Source organism: Oculina patagonica, chromosome 9 (genome assembly GCF_052425735.1).
Source record: "Oculina patagonica isolate OP01 chromosome 9, crgOcupat, whole genome shotgun sequence".
Taxonomy (NCBI): domain Eukaryota; kingdom Metazoa; phylum Cnidaria; class Anthozoa; order Scleractinia; family Oculinidae; genus Oculina; species Oculina patagonica.
In genome coordinates, this window is record NC_135766.1 from 30,121,950 (window position 1) to 30,145,002 (window position 23,053).

General features: G+C 38.9%; 2 protein-coding genes across 3 annotated transcripts in view; one reads left to right on the forward strand and one right to left on the reverse strand.

Annotated features, from left to right (window-relative positions):
* On the reverse strand, positions 1–22,946 carry LOC144664631 (trafficking protein particle complex subunit 9-like). The gene is made up of 22 exons (XM_078525786.1): positions 22,303–22,946; positions 19,731–20,103; positions 19,090–19,158; positions 18,920–18,991; positions 18,291–18,419; positions 17,476–17,545; positions 16,761–16,854; positions 15,563–15,742; positions 14,301–14,437; positions 13,153–13,238; positions 11,699–11,825; positions 10,066–10,285; positions 9,216–9,301; positions 8,174–8,477; positions 6,537–6,637; positions 5,836–5,890; positions 5,257–5,314; positions 3,159–3,233; positions 2,456–2,549; positions 1,215–1,319; positions 705–829; positions 1–310 (listed from the first exon to the last, which is right to left on the reverse strand). The coding sequence occupies exons 1-22, from the start codon at positions 22,878–22,880 to the stop codon at positions 56–58; spliced, it is 3,393 nt and encodes a 1,130-aa protein (XP_078381912.1). The 5' UTR covers positions 22,881–22,946; the 3' UTR covers positions 1–55.
* The window catches only part of LOC144664765 (methyltransferase HEMK2-like), a 206,513-nt gene that overhangs the window by 146,386 nt on the left and 37,074 nt on the right, over positions 1–23,053 (forward strand). The window lies entirely within an intron of this gene.

Here is a 23,053-nt window from a genome sequence, read left to right on the forward strand (position 1 = left end):
CCACAACACTGGAACTTCTTGTTTTCCAAACCAGATTTCTTTGCGAAGGCTTTTATCAAACGACAGTAATTTTGATCGGCGGTGAAAACGTCCATGATCTCTTCGCACGATTACGAAGATTGCCCTCCTTTGAATTAGTCCTTTTACTGTCTAAACTTCCGGTTCTTTCCGCTGACCCAGATGCAGTGTCTTGTTCAGAAGTTCCGGTTTGTTCCGAGGAGGTCTCGGTACAAGAAATTGATACCATATACTGTCCAGCGTACAAAAATACCAGAGAACACGTGTGACAGAATGACTTCCCGGGCAATAACTAAAAAAGAAAGACCGAAAGGAAAAAATATAAGCCACTGATTATCTGATATTCTTGCACATTCGAGATATCAGTGACATAAATTTTGATACAACTTTTTATATTGATAAATTGTTTTTGTTCGGCTTTTAGATAAAACGTTTTAAAATCAACGTGTTACCCAATTGCTTTCAGTTTTGTTAGTGTACAAGTTTTCTAAAAAACACAGCCTAACTCACACTTTATTTAAACTCGTATTTTAGAGTAGCTAAACTCGATAGAATCTTAGGGAATTAAACAGCATATTAAAGAAACAAAAGTAGGAAAGAAATAAACTTCGCGTAAAAAAAAACAAAAGCTCTGGCGGCCATAATTACACAGCGGCAAACAAAGGCAAACAATCACAGCAAGATACCTTTGGAGTGTCGAGTTGTAACGTTCCAACCCAGGTCACCTTTCCATCCAGCTCGGTCACTGGGGACCCGGAGGCCTGGTCCTGGTACGGCTCAACAGTCAGTAACAAAGGACCATGAGGTTCATCTTATAAACAAAACACAACATTGATTTGTCTCACTGAAGGAATCTCTATCGCATGTTCTTATATTGTAACGTAAAGTACTGTTTTCCGATAAGCCTGAATTTAAACCATGGCCCAGTGCTTGAAATTCACAAGGGCGTTTAAGAGGATTCTCTTCGAATAAGGAACGCTCAGGAATTGCTCCGACTGACCGCGTTTTGTGGGAGACGATAAGAGAGACTAAGGCCTACTCCGTGTCCGATTTGGCGGGAAATGAATCATAGGTAACAAAATCATTCGGTTTTTTCACATCCTTGCGTTATTGGTGACTCGCGTGACCTCGTGTGAGGTCACGCGAGTCACGCAAAACGTATACCTGGAACTTCAATAAATCATATCACAACTCACCACTTTTATTCGAAACTTCAACATTGACATCTACAATAGTGCACAGTGAAATCGTGATTTCGCTTGAAGCAGTGTTGTCGTATTCCTCTCCATTGATCTTGACACCTTATAACGAAAGTTCAGATCAGATCAGATCAGATTTTAGACTTCCAGCAAACCCTACGTTTGCTTAAGAATTTTTGATGGAAGCGTAAAATAAGCGAGTTATTGTGTTTAAATTTTCGTTGTTGTTGTTGCTTCGTTCTGTTTTTGTTGTTTCTTTTTCGGTTTCGATCTATGAGTGGAAGTAAGGACTGCTTGTAGTCTACAGATTCTTGCTTATTTCTTAAAACCTCCAGGATAAAGACGACTAAATAAATAATTAAAAAGAGGAGACTGCCTTTCAAAGGTCATATCGTTATATGGCAACCCAACGATACAACCTTTCGATTGATAGAATAGATTTAAATGCGCTTGACCTTCAGCGAAGGGAAGCCAACACATTGATAGCATAGTAAAGTATTTATATGTGCATCTGGATAGAGTCTGACACTTGTGGTTTTACCTAGCTACTACGCATGCGTGTGAGACATGAGGCGAAAAATCTTAAAAACTGATTTACTTTCTCTACCAAACGCAGAATTTGGCAGAGAATGGCTGATAAAAAATGTAACAACACGGGAAACGCACGCGTAGGCCACTACACGTGCAAACTAAACGCAGTCTTTGTGAACTGCAGCTCACCCTCGGCGTTGTAATAAATTTGCCTTATTAGAATTTTTAGTGTAGTATCGCTGTATATTTTTACGAGTAGGATTTAGCGAGCAATGCAATTGAGGACTAAAAATACACAGCGACGATACACACTAAATGCGTAATAAGGGATTAATTATCCAATGCCTTTCTTTACCAAAATCCTGACTTTAAACCGCATTTGTCGTTCTCGCGCGCTGAAAATGAATGAGATGACTACACAAAAATCTGTTTATACGGTCTCTAAAAGTACAAATATCGTGAGATATTTGTACTCGTTTCGCGCGTTATCTGTACTCGTCTGAGTGAAGTATAACACAATTTGAGCTCTGATCAGTGGTGCTTGCAAAGTTCAAGTATAAACTCAATTCAGCCATGAACCAGGTCTAACATAGATTGCATTTAAATTATCGGCCCTTTCTTTTTAGCCGTCTCTAACACTGTTTTATTTTTAAGTATCCCTCTGCAGACCGTAAACGAATTTCTGTTTGATGTTTTGCAATACTCACCAAAAGCGATCGGATCCGGCTTCAAAACCCGCATCATGTCTGCGTCTAACTTTAAATTGTCCACATAAGCACTGCCTGCAGCACGACAGGCCGGCTGAGAAACGTTAAGGACAAACACTTACAGAAAGTGTACTGCACTACGGCTGGTGGTCTGAAGCGATGATGGGTAAACCGAAGCGCTACTTACAGAAAGTGTACTGTACTACGGCTGGTGGTCTGAAGCGATGGTGGGTAAACCGAAGCGCTACAGATCAACGTTAGATAGCCCAGTACATTTTTTGTACTTTTTTTTCTTTGCTGTAGTGTGATGTAAACAGAACGAGGTACTATCAGATCTAATATTGAAGACTCGAGAAACGAGCCATCTCCTTTTGACTCAAGTGTGTCCACTGCCTTGGAATAACACCTATTATTATATAAACATCAGTGAAATACCAGGAAATCTTTCGCGCGAAAAAAAAAAATCTTCACACGTGAAAATAACATGTTATTTTCACATGTGAAGATATCAATTTCGAAACATTTTCTACATCTACATCTACATTTATTAAGTTGATAACATCGTTTAAGACATCACATCAACTATACAAGTTTGCCCTGTTTCAATGCTGAATTAGCCAAAGAAAATCGATATTAAGTCGAAACATTACATTACACATTACTCTAACACTGTCAGGAAGTAAACATTCCAAGAAAAGGATACGAGCTTCCATTGAAGTTTCACCAAGTCACACACGAATTTCTTGTATTCAGCTCGTCTCTGGGAGTCGCTATTATCCTACAAAAAGAAAAAAATATACAATAACGATGAAAACATGACAAACATCACACCCTACTTAATAACAGTAAAAGTGAGTCCGCTATGCGAACATGTGTGGACTTTCATTTGAATAAAAGTTGACATTATGAATTAATCAATGAGTTACTGTAGCAGTCAACAACTTCAAGTTTCGAATCGAGTAATTCGAGATACAAGGCGAAAAAACAAAGAACTTGTCAATCAATTTATTATTTACAAGACTGTTGGAAGAACAAAGTGTACTATTACTTGTCTTATGTACTACGCTTCAAGAAACAAACGTTACCATTGCCGCTTGGGATGTCACGCAATGTGAAGGAGCGTGGTGTGACTCTTTGTCACGTCGTTCACGACAAATGCCTTTTTTCATGCAAATAAAAACCTAGAATCCTACAAGAACAGCAGTTATTAGACCAAAAGCCTTTCCTTACCGCTAGCAAGATAGGATACTATTTTCATTAAAAAAAGAAATGTTGCGTGGAGTACGTGAACTGTCTCGCATCGCTTGTTTACACAACCCTTACTTTTTGTGTAAAGCTTGTGTAAACAACTCATCGAAAAACTTATTTTCTTTCAATGAGTTCTTTTTTAACCTTTTTGGAATAAGAACTTTTCAATAAGCTTTCACAAATAATTTCTTAGTAGCTTGCGTAGAAAGGCGGAGAAATATATTTTTCTGTTTACGAAATATTCACTTGAAGTCGGTGTTTTGAGAGGCGGCGAAGGACGTTATTTGAACCGACAATTAAATTATTTTGTCGCACGGTTTGGATATATGCATATTCTACGGTTCGATGTTATTTTTATTCTTTTCATGACAATGTTTTAGTTCAGTTCTGAATTCGACATCGGTCTTTTGTTAAATATACTACTTGAGAGAAATGGAGCTGGTGAATTATATCCCGGAGTCCAAGACAAGTAAAACAACATGATCAGCGAACTTGTTTTGATACAACTCGTTGTGCATTCATTGTGTGTGGCAAAGCTGAAAGAAATAAATAACCAGACATTTGATTCGTTTTAATATGCGAATCAAAAATGCTCAAGCCGCACAGAGAAACAAAAACTGTGGAAAGTGAGTCTAAAGTGTGAAAAACAAGAAACGTGACCTATGACCGCAGTTGTTCAGCTCATTAGATAAGCTTATGAAGATTTCAGCCGTCGTGATTGTTATTTCACTTTTCATCTACGCCACCGCTGCCTTTGAAGTTGTTCCTTGATGTATATTTTCCAGCCACCACACGTTCTTCGAAAGCTGTGTCAAAAAAAGGCTTCTAGATTCAAGAATAAAGTGCGACTTACTCGATACTGATCGAATTTCTGGGTTTACTGCCTTGGCTGCCCATCTCACCGAAACTTCGGATCCTCCGATCACTGTCGAAAACTTCCGAAAGCACTAACCCGAGTTATCACGGAAAGTGACCCCCCAATCGGAAAAAACTGCATGACAACAATGTGTAGACTTTAAAGTCCACACAAAAATCGTAAGTTACATACAATCATCGGGCGGTTCGAGTGAATATCATGTCGAAGATCCTTCAAACTCGTCGCCAATAGCTGAGTTTGGCTGACAAGTGGTTGTGGGTGCTATTAGCGCAACTTATCGGTACAACTTGAACAAAGAGGTATCCATGGCAACCCTGTCACAGTGCTAAACTGGGGTTCATGTCAGAATCCCTTACCGGGGTTTCTGTTAACACGCCACACCCTACCAGGGTTCCTGTCACAATCTCCCATCGGGGTTTCTGTTACAAACCCTTCCCTCCGCCGGGGTTTCTGTAACAATCTCCCACTGCGGTTTCTGTCAAAGTACCCCACCGGCGTTCCTTCCTATCACAATCCCCTACAGGGTTTCCTACCGGGGTGTGTCACACTGAAGATACAGTGAAGGAAAATAGCCATGGCAAAGACCCGGGAAAAATCAGCAATGTAGGTCAATGTAGGATTGTACTACGAACTAGGGAGCCTAGAAAGAACTTTGACGTTTGTACCAAACGCTTACCTGTTGACTATGTTTGTCGGAAACTGGTAAAGCAAATCTTGGCAAATTCATTGTTACCCTATAGCAAAAGCCAAAACAATAAGTACATAAACTGGTTTAGAAGAAAGGTCAGAATTTTTATTTTTCTTATTCTTTTTAATTCATTCGCAATAGAGCCGTTCAAATAAGTCATGCTGCCACAGAGATCAGTTTTCAAAATTCCCTAGCTTTCCCCCTCACAAAAATAAAATTTCCGTGACCAAATAAATACAGAATGTCAGATAAAGTAGCGGCCTCCAGCATCCGCTTAAAAAAAAAAAAAAAAAAAAAAAAAAAATAGGATCGCTGAGATCACATTGACCTGAAATGTTTCTTCAAGCCATCAATTGCATGAAATCAGCGGTGTTTTTTTCCCCAATTTTCCCTGACTTTTCTTCAAAATGTCAATTTTTCATGACGCCAAAATAAAATACCCTGACTTTTCCCTGACCTTGAAGAATTTAACTTTTCCCTGACTATATTTCCTGACCTGTGGCAACCCTGTAAATTGTATATCAATTGGGCCCCCCCCCCCCTCCTTCATGTGAAGGTACACTTTACCTAATTTTGTCATTTCCTTGGATATTCATAACCGCATCCGTAAATACCTCTTCTTCTGTAAGAAAGGAAGAAGAAAACAATAATTTCTAACGTATAAATTCCATCTGTAAACAAGAACCAGTAGAGAACAAAACACCATCCCGACAAGACACTCGAAAGACCCATACTCATTGCGTCATTCTGGCGTGACAATTTTTCGGATGTAGTCGTGAGTGTTTGCCCTCGTTTTTGATTGGACGATAAGAAACGAGAACTCCTCGAGTATGTCCACTCAACTGAGTTTAGTCCGTATTTTATTAAGTTTTGCCATACACTCGATATGAAACTTAATGGAGGCTAAAAAAATTACTTCCCTGGATCCGAAATGGCAAAACCATAGCTTCATTAGAGACAAATATGTCTCTGGGGCATAAAAATTTGAAGTTACAAACAAACCAGATTACCTTTGAATACTGTTTAGATCCGTTTCCGTTTAAATCTTCTACAATTTTTTTCCATCCGTACCTTCCCGTTTGTATTTGCTGTGTTGTTAAAATGTTCCTTCACTATTTTAAGTGGTTATTTTTATATTTCACTCAATTTGGTTGTCATTTTCTTATGTCTAAATTACGCTAAACTCCGTGACACAGTCCCTTTAAGTAACTTATAGACTGGAGCAGGCACACGGACAGTTGAACAAACTGATGGTTTCAAATTCTTACCACAATTTGGTTCATTGCCATTCTGCACAGACGAAGAAAACTCCATGTCATTTGACGTCTTGTTCACAGCATCAAACATCAGTAAACAATGCGATCTGTCACTACGAACAAAGAGAAAACGTTTTTTATTAGTCTTCTACTTTGGCAGTCGTTATTTGTGTCACGCAATGCTAAGATACCGTAGAATTCCGGTTATAAGCCCTGGGCTTATACAACTTCGCAAGGGGTTTTGGGTGGGCTTATAAGCGGAGGGGCTTATATCCGGGAGGGCTTATAAGTGGAATAAAAAAAACGTTTCGAAACGAGACATGGGAGTGTTGATCGCAATACGTTTTTAGGTTAAAAACACATAATAAAGCAACATTTAGCCCTGTTCAGTATCGTCATTCAGCAGAGGGGGGCTTATATCCGGGGGGGCTTATAACCGGATGTATTTTTTTGTTTTAAGGTAGATGGGCCTATAACCGGGGGGGCTTATAAGCGGAGGGGCTTATAACCGGAATTTTACGGTAACGTGATAACGCACGTAATACCAACAAAAGAGACTACAGATTATTAACAAATCTTTTCGCAGCCGATATTTGAATCACACAACGCTGAGGAGCGTCGTTGTGTGACTTCTGTCGTTTTGAACTAAGTACAAGCATGGCGTGAAATATATTTACAAATGAGTCAAGGCAAAATAGATTAGTGATTAAAATTTGGGAGTTAAATAAGTGTAGTCAGGTTTTTTTATGTTTCCACACATCTGTTAGTAAAGTGCTAACATGGAAAATTTGACTCTAAAATCACAGACAAGTGTAAATAGAACACTGGAAGTTAGGCCAGGCGCTTTTTTGTTATTTATTATTTCCAATTGAATGCTTTCTTTACAAATTATTGCCTTCCCCTAGGGTTAAGTTGGAGTTCTTCGGTCAAGTATTGATAAATGAGACGTCAGATATATTGATTAAACAAACATTTGGCTTTTGATACATGCAACGTTATGCGTCAAACGATGTATCTCAATAGGTAGGGTGCATTACAAATGTCTGTAGGACTCAGTATTTAATAAATACTTTGTTCAATGATTTAGTCTGCCAATGCTTTCGAGAAATTAACGCCTGTTGGTTTTGGTTTGTTGCAACTTTTCCAATAACAAATAATAAAAAAAGGCGGCCCAAAAAAATGAGGCGGGCGGGGACGAGAAACGTTTGAATTTTTTTACTTGGCCTTAGAGATACAGTCAAGTTAGATTCTTAATTTACGGGGCACCAATCAAGACAGATTCCAAACGTTTACACCAACTAGTGTTCACGCTTAGAGCAGTTTTCAATTGAGTGTCGTAAAACCAAAACCAAAGTAATTACTCTGGCCAACCACAAAGGACACAAACAATCCAGTGAACCAATCAAAACTCGAAGCAAATACATGTAGCTGTCAACGAATCGCGGGAAAACGTGCGCGAGCGAGTCACGATTGGTTTTGGTTTTACTCCGGATTGGCCGAGAAAGTGGCGCGAAATTTTTAAACCAATCACTAAGCGTAGTGAACGCAAAACCAAAGCAAACGCAATTTACTTTCGACACTCAAGTGAAAACCGCTCTATGCCTACTTTACAAAGAGATGACAAAAGAATTGCTGCGTACATAACCTACCTGGGAAGCTCAATGATCTCATAGTTTTCACAAAGCAAGCTAGGGACCACTGTCACGTCAATAGACATGGTGGCTTTCCGACACATGTGATTGCTGGACTCCCCGGTCGAGTAGCGGAATTGAATAGCACCAGTCAAACCCCAGGGTGCCTCGGGGTTATAGCTGAGATTTTCGCTGCTCTCGGTGCCTTGTGGGAAGCGATGTGCACCTGTTATTGTGACTGTGATTTCAGTGGAGTCACCAGGAAGGACTGGGAGCTTGGAGTTGATTTCTTCGTCGTCAAAACTGAAGAGTTCATTAGCTCCTATGAAGAGGAAAACAAATACTGTTTTTCAAACTCATGCGAAAACAAGGTTTAATGGTGTTTAAGATTTACTGTATCTTCCTTATGTTACTATTCTTCTTTGTAGTAGCCTGCGTGCAGACTTCTGCTATTTCCTTTGCAAAGACAACAAACTTCTGCACGCAGGCTATCTAAGCAGGCGTTATTTACGCCCACCTCGTTATTACGGCCCCTTTTTGTCCTGCGAAACGCCCATACATTTTCTTAGAATAAAACCCCGTTCAAGCGGCCACATTCTGAAATCCCAACCTGTATAAGTCTTAATAATTTTACCCTGTTAATACGGGCACTCGAACCAAATACCCATTTTTCAATCCAGTTATATTAATTTTTCCATCACATTGAATATGTGCTAATTGAATCTTCATTAGTTTTTAATTACTGTATATCTGCAGTCGGGATGTTTATTAAAGAACAGTTGTTTTGAAGTGCAATTGTTACGTCACTTGGAGTAGGCCAGTCATGAAATTTGACCCTACCCCGTTAAAACGGCCAAATTTCACGGTCCGTTGGTGGCCGTACTAACGAGGTTCCACTGTATGTATAGTAAAAATGATGAATTTACTTCCTCACCCTAAGTACCTAGTTTATATTAAAAAAATGACCTACCTTCCTCACCCTTACTGTCCACCGTATAGCAAAATGACGACTTACACTCCCCACCCATACTTTCAACTGTGTAGTATAATGTTGACTTACCCTCCCCATCCTTACTGCTGACTGTGATATTCAGGTTATCAACTGGTAACTTGCTAATGTTTTCCAGGGTGATAGTTCCTTTAATGCTGTTTTTAGAAGAAAACGAAAGAAAAAAAAAATGAAATGAATACGCTTTGCTTTATAGGCAGAAAACACAATTTTTACAGAAAGAAATTAACTGCAGATTGCATAAAACTCCGTTTGAATCTTCCTTAACTTTAACTATCGATTGCCTCTTTCACTTGTAATCAAATCAGTGTTCATCCATGACAGTGAATGGTTTCCTTTATTTGTAAATAATTCGAACGCTTAAAAAATGAACGTTACAAACCGTTGTATAGCCCCAGGGCTTGAGACTAACTTTTTAATTCACTGGTTTACTGGCTAGTGACATGTCAGATTTTACTAGCCAAAAGTAATTTTTCACTAGTCAGATATATTGACTTCTATCAAGAACAGTTAACTTTTCCGAATTTTTCACTAGCCAAATGGCTAGTAGGAATGCTAAACCTGGTAGCCAAAACCAAAATTTTAGTAGCCTTTGGCTAGTTGGCTACCGTTAGTCTCGAGCCCTGTAGCCCTTCGGCAAAACTCGTCGACAATAAAAAAATCACTTATTTAACTAAACCAGCGCCATTTTACAACTAAACGTTACAAACATTAGCGAAGGAGCTCTCATAAGCTTGTTATTTTACTGGTCCTCTATTGTGGCAGTTGTTTTTGTTTCGAGGGCTAGGGGTATTGTTCGTGTTGTTTGTTCTATTGTTCTCCTGTAGCGCAGTGGGCCATTTATGCGAGACCTTACGAGTGCTGCCACCCCGACCCAATACAATTTCAACCTGTAACCCACCTCTGACCAGCATACACCGTGACTGCCGTGACCAGGGGCGCAGCTTGTGAGGTGTCAGGATCTGGAGGCTGACAACGGACCTTGGGCAGAGGTGTGGACACCTGGAGAAGGGGCATTGAAGGAATCACATCCACAATGACTGGAAAGTCATCTTTGTTTTCCAGGTTTTCTGGTGTCAGCTTGCAAGTGCTTTCTACACCAAACACAGTCACCGTGTAACCTTTCCGTGAGAAAAAAAGACATTTAGTAAAGGAGAGATGGAAATATATTAGTTCCCAAAATACATTGTACAAATAATGTGTCTCTGTAATGCAGTATAGAATGAAGATGTTGAAATGTGTCGTATGGAGTGAACTGATGTCTCGAATATGCAGCTATAAAGCAAAAAAGAAACCTCTCTTCAAGTGCTCAAGACATTGTCTGTTTGTCTGTCTGCCTGCCTTGTGTTGCCTGTCTACCTGCCTGTCTGCCTGTCTGTCTGTCTGTCTGTTCTATCTGCCTCCCCCTGTCTGTCTGTCTGTCTGTCTGTCTGTCTGTGTCTATCTGCCTGCCTGCCTTGTGTTGCCTGTCTACCTGTCTGTCTGTCTGTCTGTCTGCCTGCCTTGTGTTGTCTGTCTACCTGCCTGTCTGCCTGTCTGTCTGTCTGTCTGTCTGTGTCTATCTGCCTGCCTGCCTTGTGTTGTCTGTCTACCTGCCTGTCTACCTGTCTGTCTGTCTGCCTGCCTTGTGTTGTCTGTCTACCTGCCTGTCTACCTGTCTGTCTGTCTGTCTGTCTGCCTGCCTTGTGTTTTCTGTCTACCTGCCTGCCTGCCTGTCAATTCTTCCCCTGTTCAAGACTCGTCCAAGCAAGATTTGACCCGTACAACGTCTCAATTTGTTTTTCTTTTCTTGCAGGAGAAAACCAAGCAAACAATTTCATTTAATTGGATCTCAGCAGAGTTACATCATTAGTATGAAATTTTTAAGATCGACTTTGTTATCCCTTGAACAGAGTGCGTAGCAAGAGAAGCGGAAATGGCCTGTTTACTAACTAAGCCACCACTCACAAAGCCTGTTGCAGAAATACACGTTTTTGTAAGAACACAGCCCGATATAAGGCACACTGAATCTAAGCGTGCTTCAACAGAATTGTTGTCTCGTGTAGCTAGATTTCAGAATACACGGTCACTTTATATTCGCCACCGCAAGAAGAAGAGAACGCCTTGGGACAAAGCTGCTCCCTCAGTTTCAAGTCGTAAAGTGTGTTGTGTGAAAGATAAGTGGAATACAGGGGTATTTCTCGTTCTTAAAGCGTGTTGCACAAAGGATAAGCGGACCACTCGTTCAATTACTTTGACTTCATTATTCATCAACTACGGGAATGCAGGAATCGGGAACACTAGTTCAACTTTCTTAGATTTATTATTATCGACTACGGGACTGCAATGACTGTGATAGCGATGAGTAACCCTTGTTTTAATGAATGACTGCGGGACCACGGGAACATTCGGTTTGTGGAGCTCGAATGTGACCGGGTATTCTGAAATCGCTCAAAGGCGCATTTATCACCAAAACGAGTGGTGCTAAATTCCACAATAAAGGAAAAAATTTGCTCAGCTTTGCTACTTAAGATTGTTGTAACTGCAACACTAACCAGTGATTCTCAGCTGTCCAACAGAGTGCGGAGTTCCCAGCAGAATGACGGCATGGGGACCCGCCTTTGGAGGAAGAGACAAACATGTCGGGAAAGGCTCCAATTCTCCACCCTCAACACAAAGAATCTGCAAGAAAAGTGTAGATAATGTAAATGGATTTGACATGTAGTGTCATATGAGAGGATGGTGCTTGGATCTAAAAATATCTTAGAATTTGACACACTTTATACCGTATTTATTCGATTAAGCGCCCACCCTGAAGGTAGGAAAATTTAATAGGCGCCCAGCCTCGAATAACCGCCCACCCCTCACCCTTCAAAAAACTGAAGCGCACAAGAGGAGTATTGATTATTGAAAGTGACTAAGTACTACTAAGAAGACTTCCCTCATGACCGAGTTTTTCTTACTATTTTTCAAAAACTTTCAATGAACAGTCAAAATTTTGCTTTGTTTTGTTACAAAAATAGACTTCTTTTTGTTGAAAATCGCGAAAATTTAATAAGCGCCCAGCCTCGAATAAGCGTCCACCTCGAATAAGCGCCCACTCTCAAGGTCCAAAAATTTAATAAGCGCCCAGGGCGCTTAATCGAATACATACGGTAACTTTATTGCGCTTTACTCCTCAATTCACTTCTGCAGCCAGAAGGACTACACAAAGTTACAATGCCAAGAATAAAAAAAGAAAGAAAGAAATATTGTACACGTAAATATGTTTCTTTTGACATGTAACGCTCTAGCCTCGCTGCACGGCGAAAGACCATTGGGGTAAGTTTTATATTGTGCCACAATGTGAACGTAGCGAGTTAGTTCTTTAGAGCAGTTTTCATTTGAGTGTCGTAAAACCAAAACCAAAGTAATTACTCCGGCCAACCACAAAGAACACAGACAATCCAGTGAACCAATCAAAACTCGAAGCAAATACATGTAGCCGGCACGAAGCGCGGGAAAACGTGCGCGAGCGAGTCATGATTGGTTTTGGTTTTAGTTCTGATTGGCTGAGAAAGTGGCGCGAGATTTTTGAGCCAATCACTAAGCGCAGCAATGCAAAACCAAAGCAAACGCAATTAACTTTCGACACTCAAGTGAAAACTGCTCTAAGCCACGTAACAACAATTACCTTTAAAATGAACAAAACAGACAAAAACAGTTATGGTTGAGGAGGTTGAAACGGATGACGATCAGAATTTAGGCAAAATATTTCCAGATTGCATCACCCATGATGCGTATGTTTGGGTTGATTTACACGTTATGACGTTCTCGCACACAACAAACTTACAACAGGAGTACAACATGACTTAGGGCCATTTACACACGTACACCTCTGTCATAAGAATGTGGTCGGTTGATTTACACGCATGCGATAATCGTAGCCAAAATCGTACCGTCTAATTCGCCCCTTATGGTCTTTTTCACCCTGAAAATGCCACTTAAACACAGTCCATGGATCTCTTACCATTTTAGTGACTCTGAGTTCAAACGGCATAGGATTGTAAACGTCCAGTGAGACTTGTCCAAGGTCTCCACAAACCCATGTTATATCTAACAAAAAAGTTGCAGTGTTGAAGCAACAAATAAAATACATGTATAAAATACACTATGAGCATTAATTGTCACATTCTCATCTTTTATAATTATAATTAATAATAACAGTTAAGCTAGACACACACTAGGGGACTAGTCGCTGGGACTAATCCCTTAGTGTGTACACACTAAGGGATTAGTCCCATTTTGTGGGACTACTGGTCCCTGCGACTAGTGAAGTCCCAGAAATCAAACCAGCCTTATTCATGGGACTAGTGGCAGGAACCAAAAATGTAGTCCCTGCGACTAGAATTTCGATGAAAAATACTAGAGTGTGCCGACCTCTAAAACCCTATGTACTATTTTTACTGGAATATACATGTATTAAGGTTCAAGTATAATTTAGCTATTTAATATTTTAAGCGATTTTTACAAGTTTGATGTAACGTTTGTTATGTATTTTAATAAGCCAAATAAAGACATTTTATTTATTTATTTATTTATTTTTTAATACCCCACTGCCTTTCAGTTGAATAACATCAAACATCCACTGGGAATTTGACACCCTAGATTGTGAACTTTTGAACTTTAGATTCCCTTTTTAACAACTGCAAAACAGGCTTTTCTGGTTTGACCTCCAAACATTACTTAAAGGGACTATGTCACTGGGATTTCGTGGATTTTTGGTTGAATCTGTTCTGAAGATAGTGGTAGGCAACTTAACCCTAAATAAACCTTATCTTTGAACATCTAAAGGAATATACAACCTCAATTTGCGGATAGAAATTAAGCTACGGCTATTAATATCCGGATATTTCAGAGACACGCGGAAACAATTCGAAAATGTTTGCCTAACGTTTTCAAATTACAATCCGTTTCCATCCGAGGCATCCACAGCCAAAGATGCCCGTTAACAGTTTTGCTCTAATATAGCAATTTTTAAAAAAAATGGATTATTATCTTTAGGTTTCCTGTGACAGAAATATAAATTTTGGTGGTTCAAAAATCAGTTTAAATCCGTGACTGATCCCTTTAAAACCAAATTTCTGTGTTGTAAGAATAAGTGGGCTTTTGTCTTACTTTTAGCTTTCTTTACATCTTTTGCATTCCGTCTGAGTGACGAGAAGATGAACGGCCCTGTTTCCGTGTCTGATGTCACAAGGGACTTCTTTCCAACAGGCTTTAAATGTGGAGCAAGCGGATGAACCTTGAATGATCTACGGCAGAGAATTGAACTTTAAACAAACAGAAAACAAATGCACATGCTTACAAAGTCTTAAGCAAACACAGATAATTTAGTGCTTTCATGTAGTACTGTTTATTATGCTGTACAAGGTGGTTATAATTTTCAAGTCTGTCGATGAAAAGCACGTGTGACCATTTTAATGAAAGCTGTGGCACTGTTTTTTATGCTGTACAAGGTGGTTCTAAGTTTGAAGTATGTGGATGAAAACCTAGTGTGTGCCGTGAACATTCAAATGAAAGCTTTTGAGCAGTATATTCATGGGGTATTGTTTTTCATGCTTTATATGATTTTAACTTTTGAGTCCCTCGATCAAACCCATGAAAGCTATTGAGCAGTATATTCATGGGGTATTGTCTTTCATGCTTTATATGATTTTAACTTTTGAGTCCCTCGATCAAACCCATTCAAATGAAAGCTATTGAGCAGTATATTCATGGGGTATTGTCTTTCATGCTTTATATGATTTTAACTTTTGAGTCCCTCGATCAAACCCATTCAAATGAAAGCTTTTGAGCAGTATATTCATGGTGTATTGTCTTTCATGCTTTATATGATTTTAACTTTTGAGTCCCTCGATCAAACCCATTCAAATGAAAGCTATTGAGCAGCACTTTCATGTGGTACTGTTTATTATGCTGTACAAGGTGGTTTTAAAGTCTGTGGATGAACCCCTTGTGTGTGACCATTCAAATGAAAGCTATTGAGCAGTATTTTCATGTAGTACTGTTTATTATGCTGTACAAGGTGGTTCTAACTTTCAAGTCTGTTAACGTAACTCTAGTGTGTGACCATTCAAATGAAAGCTATTGAACAGTACTTTCACGTGGTACTGTCTATTATGCTGTACAAGTTGGTTCTAACTTTCAAGTCCGTGGATAAAACCCTAATGTGTGACCATTGTAAATGAAAAGTATCGAGACGTACTAGATCACGTGGTACTGTTAATTATGCTGTTCAAGGTGGATTAAGCTTGAAGTCAAGCGATAAAACCTCAGTGTGTGACTATTCAAATGAAAGTTATTGAACAATTTATGCTTTCACATCAAAAAAACAAGTTCTGATGTAAATATTCATGCTAAAGTAATCTTGTTATTACCTAACAAGAGGCATTCTTGTGAGTGATACTGCAGCCATGTCCAGTGGGTCCACCCTGTTGTCTGTTTCCTTCGGTGAGCCTGTGCATTGTTTCATGGAGCTTTCTAACAATATGGACAGCTCTTTCTTTTCGTCGTCACTCAAGTGGTCATGCATTGTGTGTAGTAGAAAGGATACATGCCTGAATGAATGAATTCAAGAAATACTAGTTATCTTGTTTTGGGAAAAAAAGGGGGGGGGAGGAAAATACAGTTACCACATGTGAAGTTTATACAGTTGAAACTCAATAACTTGAACCCTCAAGGGAAATCGAAAAAGGTTGAAATTATGGGGGGGTTTGAGTTATTAAGGGTTAAATAAGTAAGTAAATGACAAATTTAAGTGGAATCGAAAAAGGTTTGATTTAGCGAGAGGTTCGAGTTATTAAGAGTTGGAGTTATTAAGATTCAACTGTATCATACAAATGTACATGTAAATACAGTTATTGTAGAATGCTGATTTCTTGAACTCTCAGTTTCTTGCAACTTCCAATTTCTTGAATCAATTTTCATTTCCCTTGGATAGTACTTTTCTGTAGTTTTACCCCCCCCCCCCGCTCCGATTTCTTTAAAAACTCCCAGTTATTTTCTCAAACCAATTTTTGTTCCCCTGGAGGTTCAAGAAATCAGGATCCTACTGTAATCAAACTTGTGTTGCACACTCTACACCTAAGTATAGAGTGAATAAGAGGGTATCAGCAGTATATATTTATTCCGGAAACAAAATGGAAACCAAGAATAAGGTAATAAAGGTTTTTGGGGATAGCAAATATACTTGACAAGTGAACTAGGGAGGGAACTGCAGGAAGTGGAGCTTAAAAATGGGGATGGCAAAATCTTCAATGAGGTTTGCAGAGATTGATCTGTGGTAGTGTCGTGGCCTAATAACTTCATGTTGAGAAGTCCACTTTGAGCTCGACCAGTTTTTTTTGTACCATGTTCTTACACTGTGCCTCTCTGGTTACCACTTCGACAAGCCCAACTGACTTTTCTGGCCTTGGCAGCTCTAAAAGATTACCTAAGTCTTTGTTTTCATGTGAAATTTTAGACAGATTTAAGTTCTCTTTCAGCCGGTGAAATTAGCCATCAGCCAGCCCTTAGCGACATCCCTGCATGATTTCTACTACCCAGGCAATTAAACACATGAATAAAGTCTTGTACCTGACTGCTAGGGAAGGGTCCCCCAAGCGACGTGCAGTGTATATTAGCTCATTAAGAAGTCTAATTTGAAGAGCTGGCCAACCATTTGGAAGATCTGTAAACAATAACAATCCATAACGAAATTAAACAAAAACATTATATTCTTTTATTGTTGAATATACAATGAACCTTAAACTAATTTTGTTACATCAACAATATAACTAACAGCTATGCCTAAGAATAAATTACTGTATCTGGTCAGTGGTGTTTGGTTGTCTGAAGTTTGCTTTATATTATTATTTTATTTTTTTTATTTGTTACAATAAAATCACAATTACACACAGGAAAATGAAAAGTGAAACTGTTTACTTAAAGGGACACTGTCACAGGGATTTTTCTGCTTTGCAGTAAAATGTACTAAAATTGGCAAAGTTCTCTCGCTCATACACAAAATGCACCTAGAACACCAACATGAAAGACATAGTATGAAGCAAAGTTTTTGGCTGTTTTTCCAGGCCACAAGGGCAGAACTTGAAAAAGTCAGCCTTACTTTTTCAAGTTTAGATCTTTATATATAAGTTCCTGATGTGGCTTCACATTAATTTTGTAGGTTTCCTTATGTCTTTAGGCTCTGGAATTTTTGAAGTTAGGCTTGCGACAGCGTCCCTTTAATAAGATTTCAAACTAAAAGTAAATTTAGGCACAAAACATTGTTTCTTGAGTCTTTACAACATACCCTTTAGAGCATTTTGTTGATCAAGATGAATCCTGTACCCTTCAAGTGCACTCATGAGGAACTTATAAGACTGTACAAATGAAAGAGAAAAACATTAAAACAAAAAAATAGTCAAATGACCCAGTCCCCACAAATTGTATCTTGTGTGTACTGGGGCAGAGAATTTCATGTACAAAAATGTTACCGGTACATACATCTGTCTGTATCTTAAGAGATGCAAAATACTGTAAGCTCTAACAAACACCCCCAGGTCACTACTTAATAGACAAACGTCAACAGAAAGCCCCAATAACAAGATTTAGCTTTTTATTCATGATAACATAATTTCCCTTTAATCAGGATCAATTTTGATGATACAAATTTTGCTCATTTTAAAAACATCTTGGATCCCATTTATAAACAGCCTTACCGATTTAGATGAAACAACATTTTGTCTAAGCACGTCACATGCAGTTCTAATAACACTAAACATCATACTGTCTTTACTGTTTTCCTTGCGGCCTCATGTTCCAGTCGGGAAGAAGAGGTTGAGTGAGTGAGTGAGTCTTAATTTGTCTTAAGATAATGTTCATCTTAGACTATAGTTAAGGGTGGCGAATGGTAGATTCAAGACCTTGCAAGACGAGAAGACCTCTTAGCTTTGTAAAACAAATCGAGACACTGAGACAGTGTCACCCAAAAAATTGGAGACAGCAGTACCTGTGAAATTTGACAAAAACTCTGTGCCCAATGATAATTATTGATTCATAATATTATAACTAATGCAACAATTTAATAGCAATTATTAAAATAAATTAATAAAACTGAAATCTTACCAGAAGCCAGAGTGGATGTGGTAGTTGCTGTGAAACGCACTGCATGGCGGCAACTCTGGTGAAAAATCCTGCCTTTCTTCTGAATCCCAGTTCATCATATAAGACAGCTGCAGTGCTGTATCTCTGAATCTATAATGAGGCAACAGAAAATTACAGTAATTATTAATAACCCTATTGATGTAAAACAGTGCAAGTCATCAGGAGCATAATCATCACTAAAATGGGTAGGCTACTGCAAATTGCTGACGGCAGTACATGTAGCATGGCTGTAGGCAGGATATTGCATGGGTGGGTGCGAGCAGCAGAGGCGTGAGCATTTTGGGGGGTACGGGGGTTTTCTCCCTCAGGAAATTTTGAAAAATCAAGTTGTTTAAGTCCACATTTCCTTCTTTCTGAGAGTCATTTTAAACCTCATTCCTCGATTAGGAAGATCTTTGTGGCCTGTGGGTGGGTACGGAGGCACCCATCGCACCGCCCCCATCCAATGCTGGAATGTACATGTGATAACCCGTGTAGACTAGCAATTCCATCCAGGGCGAGTAGCAATACTCCTAGCCACTTCATACTTTGTGAAATGATAGCAGTGTTACCACTTCGCCTTACATTTTGAAGATCAAAGATTTATGTACCTTTTCTTGTTCTGTTAGCGAGATGTTCACCGACAAAGAATTCTGCAGAGCTATGCTGGCTTCAATACGTCTCTGTACACAAAAAGTATGACCAATAAATTATTGATTTCCCTTAATAAAAATATGAAATTTACCACACACAGTGTAATGATACTGAAGTTATTTTATACCTGATAAGTGATTAAAAGTCTGGTAAATTTAAGATTAGCCTCGGTTTCTATGACAGCTGCTCCTTTGACCTACAAAATCAAAAAGATATCAAAAAGAAATTATTATGAATAAATAAATATAAGAAGTAATCCAGCTGTCGTTTTTCTTTGGTGGCAAAATGGTGAGTGGTCTGGCCATTGGGCAGGAAATCTAGCTGTTCTTTTGCTTGTTCAAAAAAAGTTTCAGTAAAAATACATGTATACCTTTTGTACACATCACATTGTGCCTTAGTTCACGTTTCCTTCTTTTTGAGGGAGCTTTTAGATTAACCCTGAGAAATTTTATGCTGATAAAGAAGGTGAAGGCAAGAAACATTATGCTTAATTTATTGAAGTGGCAGTCACTGACAACAGTCTTCTCAAGACTACATTTACTCCCACCTCAATACCCACACAAGAATACAGTCAACTCTTTCTAAGACGGACTCCATCGGGACCGGCTCCAACTGTCCGTCTTAGCGAGTTGTCTGTCTTATAGGGAGTTTAGTTACAGTAAAATAACTGAAAAAAAAGCAGGGACGGGACCAATGCAGGGTGTCCGTCTTAAAGAGGTGTTCGTTAAGAGAGAGTTGACTTACAAAAAGTTACATAATTATACTTACTCTATTGTAGAGCCTCAAAGCTTCAGACAGTCTTTCTACAATCTCTTCTTCGCTAAGTGGTTGTGGATTTTTAAACTTTGACTCATCTACATCATTTCCTAATCCATTCATTGCTATATTCACATTGTTCACTGCACATTTCGTTGGCAGAATCAAAGAATTTACGCCCTTTTCTTTCTCGTTTGTGTTCAGTACTACTGATGCTGCACACTGACCCTCCAGCGCTCCAGCAAGCCACAACACATCATTAGCTGCCCTCAAATATTCACCAGCTATGAGATATTGACTAAGAGCGTCTTGAGGCAACCCAGCTAACATACACAAGTCTCCCGTGTATTTTTTAGATCGACCAATACTTCTTCTCTTGCTTGCCCTGAAAGAAAAGAAATCATTATTGTCTGCTATTATTTCCTTGGGAGGTGTAGTGGCTTAATTGTTAGTGCTCTGGACTCTGGATTGAGCGGTCCAGGGGGGTACTGTGTTTAATACTCGTGTTCTTCAGCAACACACTGTACTCTCACAGTGCCCCTCTTCACACAGGTGTATAAATGGATAATGGCAAATTTTATGTTGGGGGGTAACCATGCGATGTACTAGCATCCCATTCAGGGTGAAAGGGGGGGGGGTGGGAGTATAAATTCCAATAGGCTCAAATGCAGACTTAACCTTTTACCTACCCCTTCAAACAGCTTTTTTCTCTCAAAATCATATCCTTTTTTGTTAATTTGTATAAAAATCCATAATTTTTTTGTATAAAAATCCACAATTTACATGTGTATAAATGGATAATGACACATTTAATGGTGGGGGGTAACCACGTGGTAGACAAGCATCCCATTAAGGGTGGGGGGGGGGGAGGTGGGTGTAAATACTCCCCTTCGCTTCATGCTATGGAAAGCAGGATAAGCCCTGATAGGCCAATAGGCTCAAATGCAGACTTAACCTTTTACCTACCCCTTCAAACAGCTTTTTTCTCTCAAAATCATATCTATTTTTGTTAATTTGTATAAAAATCCATAATTTACATGTATTTAAAAGTTTGAGATGTGAAATAGATAGTTAGAGTAATGTGATCACCTATCTAACATGACACAAGTGAAGGGGTTTGAGCATGGTTTGGGTGTGTGGGGGCCACTTTGTTCCCTCAGCAAAAGCTTTGAGAGACATTTTTTTCATTTCAGAGGGACAATTAAAATAACCTAATGTAATTTTTAAAAGCATTCTTTTTTACATTCATCGAAAACAGGATGGACCTGATCCAAACAGACTAGACTGGGTAAGGACATCATGAAATATGATCAACTATTTCTGCAGCTGAAAACGCAAACAATTAAAACTCAATTAACCTTTTAAAATCAGTTAAATGGATTTTTCAAGACTTTAATAGGCGAATGCTACAGTATGGTAAATGTTTTTTTAAAGGTTGATTTGATTTATAACAACTGTTTAACTAATTGTTCGAGGTCAAATTCAATAACTTGTAATTTTATCTGAAAAGGTATTATCAATACAATTTGTCACTTTTTGGATTTTGGACTTTTTGAAAAAGAAGCATCTGCTGGTGTCTGCTAAAAATACAAAAATATGTTCCAGTATGCAAGGAAAACCAAATGCGGCATTTAATGGAATAAATGCTTTGGCTTTAAAGGATTTTGTCTTTGTTAATTCTTGGTTTATGTTTTATAAGCATTGTTCTGTAAACATTGACAAATTTGCAATTTGACTGAAATTTGATTTACATGTATGAGTTGTATTCAGTCAGCTGCAGGGAAGTTTGTCAATTTTAATTTTCAAGATTTTATATAACCATCATGATGATTTTTTTCTTCACAAAACATTTATACAGTAAAACTGTATAATTATTGCAGTTGCGAAATGATAGGAAGTTCACAATCCTTTTCATTTGCTCTCCTGTTCCAGATAGCATTAAATAAATAACATTTAAGTGGGTGAAATATTCTGGCGAAGACCTTGGCGTGTGATTAGTGACACGGTATATTTTTTGATGTGTGTGAATTTGCATATTAAATAATTCTTCAGTTGAGAAATACCCAACTGTACTAGTAGCCATTCCAAATACATTTTTGCTCTTAACTTGAGGAACATTACGCTGGAGTTGTTCACCTTCTTCTGCCAAGTCAGACACCTCTCTTAGACAATGAGCCAGACTGGACTGAGCCTGTAGTCTTGTAAACCGATCAATCAATCAATCAATCAATCAATTAGCCAATTAATTCATCAATCAGTTTGTCAGACAATCAATCATCAATCTATTGATCCACCAATCAATCAATTGACCAATCAATCAACCAATCAAATGGACAGTCACTGACCTATCATCAATTAATTGATCATTATTGATTGATTGATCATCCAATTTAATGGGGAGTCACTAGCAGTACTATTCTTGAATCAATAGTATTCAATCAATCAATCAGTCAGTCAGACAGTCAGTCAGCCAGTCAGACGGTCAGTCAGTCAGTCGGTCCAGAGTCTTTGAGGAAAGGCACTGGACAAAGGGCCTGCAGCACCCTAGCTTACTAAAATCTAAAAGCTGTTAAATTCAGTTTACCTGTTATCATTTTCTCCTCCAAACACTTCATGTTCAACTGGGGCTTGTATCAAAGTAATCTTGTCTATTTTCTCAGACAGTTTACTGAGTCTCTTAGATTCCAATACATTAAACAGAGTAGCCACAAACTCTGCCAAGTTACTTTGTAGATCTTCGGAGTGATCTTCGCCTCCAATGAGGGCAATATCTTTTCTTATCTTCGTTTCGTCGCTGGACTTGCAGCCAAAAACGAAACATCTCGTGTTAAGAAGAATTGCACTAAAAGGATTCTTGATTTCATTGATCGATTTTTCCAACTTCTCCACTTCGGAGATCTCTGAACATCTTCCCACACAAATAAGCCCTAAGACTCGTCTATGGAAATGAAAATTTCCCCACTCGATAAATTGAGGAGTTACCCTTTTAGTGTATCGCAAATTGAGAGTCCTTGTCGTGTTGGGGACCTGTGCCCTCCGGTATGTCGAAATTTCGTCGTAAATAGCCTTGAATCTTTTATCGCCAATGTAACCCACGGGTTGTACAAGAATCAAGACCCCACAGTGGTCCAACAGGCTTTGACCGAAGTCCACTCTCAGCATACTAAAGGCAAAAGGGCTGCATATTTGAACGCGTAGAGCGAGAGTTTTTCATTTCTTGTCCGCCATATTTGCAAATGCGCAATTATATCCGGCAGTGGATACTGTTGCGCATAATTTAAAAGCATCACCCGCTGGCTGTTGCTACAGTGGGCATCTGGCACAAAAGTCACCGT